The sequence below is a fragment of the Trichomonas vaginalis genome, chromosome IV (genome assembly GCF_026262505.1).
Source record: "Trichomonas vaginalis G3 chromosome IV, whole genome shotgun sequence".
NCBI classification, from domain to species: Eukaryota; Parabasalia; order Trichomonadida; family Trichomonadidae; genus Trichomonas; species Trichomonas vaginalis.
This window is the reverse complement of record NC_067206.1, coordinates 21,338,314-21,344,313: the sequence shown is the minus strand read 5'-3', so window position 1 is coordinate 21,344,313 and position 6,000 is coordinate 21,338,314. Positions and strand designations below refer to the sequence as shown.

The 6,000-nt window shown below is 29.7% G+C and overlaps 1 protein-coding gene across 1 annotated transcript, besides 3 other annotated features; it reads left to right on the top strand.

Moving 5' to 3' along the window:
- The first annotated feature begins 285 nt into the window (after positions 1–285).
- Positions 286–1,344: a mobile genetic element.
- A 601-nt stretch (positions 1,345–1,945) lies between these two features.
- Positions 1,946–1,983: a mobile genetic element.
- Positions 1,946–1,983: a terminal%2Cinverted (terminal inverted repeat of Banshee-A3 transposon ID:TVAGG3_0140440).
- A 1,200-nt stretch (positions 1,984–3,183) lies between these two features.
- On the top strand, positions 3,184–3,522 carry TVAGG3_0140430 (uncharacterized protein; the record flags this gene model as incomplete). The annotated part of the gene is made up of 1 exon (XM_051224233.1): positions 3,184–3,522. The coding sequence occupies one exon, from the start codon at positions 3,184–3,186 to the stop codon at positions 3,520–3,522; it is 339 nt and encodes a 112-aa protein (XP_051109219.1).
- Between the last annotated feature and the right edge of the window lie 2,478 nt (positions 3,523–6,000).

Below are 6,000 nucleotides of genomic sequence, written 5' to 3'. Positions count from 1 at the left end.
TGACTTGATTAAATATTTATCATGCAATTCTTCTTGCGACCAAAGATTTGAATAAAAGTTCAAAAAATAAGATAGCTTAAAAATAATATACGGTAGTGTTTACTAATAGATGAATAGTATATAAATTCTATTAAAATGGATTTGATCCAAAAAAATATATAAAATTTGATCATAAATAAAATCGTTTTAAATTACTTCTTCATTTAAATTATAACAATTATTTTTGATTTTTATTTATCATCCACATTCAAATTTGAATCTTATCACAAAAGAAGGACCACTTTTATGACTACTGCCAAATCTATAAACAGAGAATGGCTATTTGAAGCTAAAAGAAGAATAGAAGAAGGTGAATATTACAAAAGTGTGGGAAAGGAAGTTGAATTGGAAAATGGTAAAATTAAATTGAATGTTGCCGAAAATACAATAAGAAGAGCATTTCAACTTCAAGAAATCGAATTACCAAAAGTTAGTCGCGGCAGAAAACCAAATCCACCAACATTTGAACAAAAACAATTAATTAATTCTTGTGTTTCACAATATAAAGGAGGAATTTCAAAAACTTATTTATTGATTAAAAGGTTTCAAAATATTGTTCAAAATCCCGATTGTGAGAAAGAAAAAGAAGAAATTGCAAAAGAATTTGAAAATATAGAAGATTTGACAAAAGATCAAATTTTTGACAATTTACAAAAAATAAAGCCTCATCAAGTGGAAAAATTTATGATGGAATCAGGTTTATCTTCAAAAAGAGATTACAAACCAGCAGATCCACCTACCAAATATCGTGCCATATCAAAGAATTTGATATGGCACTGCGATATTCATTACCTTCACGGTAATGTTTCTTTTCCATTCTTTGCCATATTGAATGATATGACACGTAAAGTTCTCAAAACTAAATTATTGAAAAACAAGTCTTCCAACTCAACAGCGAATATTTTAAGAAAACTTTTAGAGGAGTTTATCCCTTACTGCATCTGGACCGATAACGGCGGTGAAAACCGCGGTGAATTCGGCCAGGTTATGCAGGAAAACGGAATAGTTTGGAAGCACACCTTGCCGTATATGCCAAGACAGAACGGCAAGGTGGAGCGCCTGTGGCCAAGCTTAGAAAAGTTTTTGCCAGACGAGTTGGATGATATTCAACAAATCAAGGACTCAGTTCAGCAGTTCATTGAAAAATACAACAATACACCACATTTATCTCTCGATATTAATCCAAAAACGAATAGTAATTACACTCCTAACGAATTATTCGAAGTTTCAAAATTTTGGTACGAGCCAGAAATGCAAAAATGGGAGTTATATATCAAAGAGGAATGGGTTTTAGCAAAATTTGAATAATTACATCATTTTAAATGACTTCTAAACAATTTTATTTATGATCAAATTTTATATATCTTTTTGGATCAAATCCATTTTAATAGAATTTATATACTATTCATCTATTAGTAAACACTACCGTATATTATTTTTAAGCTATCTTATTTTTTGAAATTTTATTCAAATCTTTGGTCGCAAGAAGAATTGCATGATAAATAAAAACATTTAATCAAAGTCAATTTTATTTTTCATATTCAAATGGACTGAGTGTTAACATTTAACATTTTTTGCTAATTGTCGTCAAAAATTAGGCGTAAAGCAAAAATTGATATTTCATATGGTTTTATGATAGATAAGCATTATATTCCCACTCATTATATTCGTAAATTTTGAGGTTTATCCTTCGCTTTTAAGATCATTGAATTTGATTTTTATATAAAATAGTTATATATTAGAAAATAATATGAGTTTATGTGATATTATTTTTCAGAAGATTTTGTGTTCTTCTTCAAAATTTTATTTTTTATTAAAAAGAATCTTTACGAAATATACATTTACTTTAATTAATATTTAAAAACGTGCTCTATCAAAAGTTCCAAAAATTCAATATTATAGCTTTTCTGAGGTGTCACTTTTGATGAATTTCTGTTTTCAACACTAGACAAAAACAATTATATTAGATGCACATGATTAACATCTCTTGGTCTGATGATGTTTTTCAATTAAAAGATTATTATATACAGTTGAATTTACAAAATTCTTAATTCATAATTGCATGGCACAAGAGAGGTATGATCTGCTTATATGTTAATGATAGATATACCATATTATTTCCATTACTATAAATAACTTAAAGAAATATATCTTCTAAGTGTATTTTTTGTTCAATTTTGTTTGAAAAAAAAATTAAAACGCATTTCTTATCTTGTTTAGCTTTGATAAGTTGGATTAAATAATATTACTAAATACAAATCATGATAACAATTATATATCCATGCTAAATGCCTGAAGATCTGGTGAAAATATTGAGATATGCCTCACTTCCATCATTTCGTCTTACCACATAAAAATATGTGATTTTTAAAACAAGTTAGCTGATATGCTTTTAACAAAACCGAATCAAAAGTATTCAAAAAAATCTGAAATTGTAAAATATCTTAATCAAAAATAAAGGGTTGATCTTCATTTTCGGGATTTCAAAAAAATTTGGAATTTCACCTCCCAAACACACAGATTGTCCAGTTCATTGGCATAGAGAATATCCGATTTCCAGTGTTTTACTCTGAATCTTATTAGTTAAATACCGAATTTCGAACATAAATTCATCAAAATCGAATAAAGAGACTACCAAAAACGACACAAATATAATCAAGTCACAATCATTTAACAGGAACTCCTTAAATGAAGATTTTTACAATTTTAATCTCTATATTTTAGAAAAAAATATGCTCAGTCACAAACACAATTACTATGTTATGGAACAAGGCATTGACACTCGAATCTCTGGCCAATTCGAGGAACATCCAAAATTTCAATAATCTTATCCCACAGAATCCATAGCCCAAAAACTTTAATTTGCATAGTACATTTGAAGACGAATAATATTAGTCCAATTTTTTTTAACTTTGAAATTTTCAAAGATACAAAATTTATTACATTTAGAATTAATGCATTAATATATGCATTTGTTCCGTACCGAAAATGAACTTTACAAAAAGTGACATGAAAAGTCTTAATTACATTAAAGCCAAATGTAAACTTCATTGAGAAAAAGCAGTTTTGTCTCGTATTCAACGTAAAATCTTCAAAAGAAGACTAAACAAAAAGTGCTACACTGATAACAAAGATGAATTTCACATGGAACGCGATGATTCAATAACTGCAGAGTTGCGACATACAATTGCGGAAAATGTATGGACAACCACATGTAATGGTGGAGAACCATCGTATCTTTCAGAGGTCGAATTACTTGATTTTTATGGTGAAATCAATCAAAGAGCAAAAGGTCTTGCATGTGAAAAGGTAATCGAAGCTTATCAGATTGCCTACGAATTACTGGAGTATAGATACAGCAGAGCTTTATATCTAGCTGGCCTTGTTCATCCAGACGAATTTCCAACAAGAGGAAAAAGAATTGTTTACTTCGCTAGAAGTATATCTCCCCTCAAGATCATGGTTAAACAGAGTTTGCTCTGATCTCAACATTGAGATCAAAAGCTCAAAAGAAAATGAGGAAAAACGAGCAAAGTACTGTAACACAGCAACAGTTGCTAACTTCTTACATTAATTTCAGTATACGGCAGGAATTGATCCATGGAATAAGTGGAGTATTTATGAAACATCTCTGCTTCATCAAAGCGTTACAAAGTTATCTGCACTGAAAGCAACCCTCCTTTAACCAAAGAAGAGCATGAATTTGTGCTTGTTACTAGTATCTTCCCATATAATTCTGAAGGATACCGGATGAAACCATTTATTATTGTTCCAGGAATATAAAATTGTTCACAGGAACTCCGCTCCGTGAGAGCATTCCTTACAGGACAATCTTATGGATGGATGACAAAGAAGATATGGGATATCTTTAATTTAACTTTTATTATCGAAATCCAGAGATATCGCTCAAGTCTTGATGCTATCACAGCAGCTCAGCATAATATCGTATTCGGTGATAATCATATCAGCCGAGTAAGTTATTTTACTTGCAAACTTTTGAGTCTCTTCAGAATTGAACTCTTGACATTTCCAGCTTACTGCACAGTAGTTCTCCAGTTATTTGATGTAGGATGTGCAGCATCTTTGAGATCAAAGAATAACAGGTTAAAATATGTTCCGCTTTACACATATGAGCAAGATAATTTATCAAATACCCCAAAACCAAGGTTAAAAATTGTAAGAATTTTAATTGATGCTTGTGATTAAGTCAATGCATCAGTATGGTATTCATCCGTGGAACCCAGATAAAGCCTTATCCAACGAATTAACAAACAAAACATCAAACGCAATACCAAATCCCACATATATATTTAATTCTTCTTGCAAAAAATTAACATCTGACGCCGAATTACTTAAAATTGCGCAATTTGAAGCAATCAAATTCAAACATTAAATCAAGCACTGATAGTTATTGTAACAAATATTTCGAATTATTTAGATTATTATCCTCCAAATACAAAAATTCTCAGCAAAGGGATGAAATTGAGTCAATTTAATGGAGCAAAACGAAGTGAGGTGAAATTCACCACTTTGACACCTCGTATTTTTCAGATATATCGATTAATATTGAGTTTTATTGGGATGGAAAACATACTGAAAAACCTGCAATATCAACACCTTTTTATATAATATTGAATAAATAAAAATTTGTTTTTATTTTCCAAAAGATATATGATACATTTTTATTATACAGGTTAAAAACTGTCTAGCTTTTGCTTTTAGTGCTCGACCAGAGGCATACATTGAAAATACAATCCTCTCCATGGTTTTTGTGTAGGATCTGATCTTCTCAAAACGATGATATTGACTATTATTATATGAATTGAATGTATTTATGAATATTTCGAAATTTTAATATAAATAATTTATTAAAAATAAAAATTGAACGTAAGTACAAAAAATATAATTTGAAAGCAAATTAAAAATTAACGATACGATAATTTGGAACTTTTACCTTTTGCCAATAAATATAAAAATAAAATTTTGGGAATTGGAACTTAAGAGTAGAGAGACCTTTGTTGATATGTATGAGGCTATGTATTTATGTGTAGATCTGAGTAAGCTTGGTTATCATATAGCGGTTTCTGATGAAATTGAGAACCTCGGAGACCCAAGACCTTTGTTGATATGTATGAGGCTATGTATTTGTGCGTAGTCATTAAACCCATTCTTGCAAATTAGAATATTATTTTATTTGTTATATTGAGCTTTCTTCCTGATAATTTGCATATCTTCAAAATCATTAAAGTAAGTAAAATCAGTTGTTTTTTCGGTGATTAATCTTAATTCTTCGCATTATATTTCTTTTTTTTGAAAAATCTTACTGTTTGGGGAAATTCTCTTTGCGAAATCTGTTGGCCTGAGGATTATCTGGTTGAATAAAAATATGTTCAATTCCCCTTTCGCATAATAATTAATGAAATTGTGTTTTATTTTCGAGAGTGTGCAAAACGTTCCCACTTCTTGAGAGGTACGTTTTGCAAATTTTTTTCTTTCATACATAGAAGATTTTTGGAAGATGATTGATCTCTACATGATATTATATCATATTTCTACATTGAGTCCTTAACAATATTAAATTGCAGGGTTTTCAAATCAAAAAACTAACTTTCGCTCTTTCAGGTCAAATCAGCAAGGCTCTTCTATATAGGTGTTGGATATATTATCAAACTGAAATGAAACTTTCCAGAGATGTCCATAAAATTATTTTGCAAAACATCCCTCTCAAAAAGTGGGAACGTTTTTGCAATTTTTCTTTATTTTTTGTACCATTATCGGTCCATAGAGCGAAATGGGGACCAGGTATTGTGCTTAATGCACGTTTGAGTACATTTGTTGTATACTCTGCAGTTTTCTGAGAAAAAGATTATGAGTGATCTCGTTTTTTCTTAAAGTCATTTTTTTCTTATCAAAAAAAATTAAAATTACGTAAAACTATGACAAAATTACGTAATTCACAAT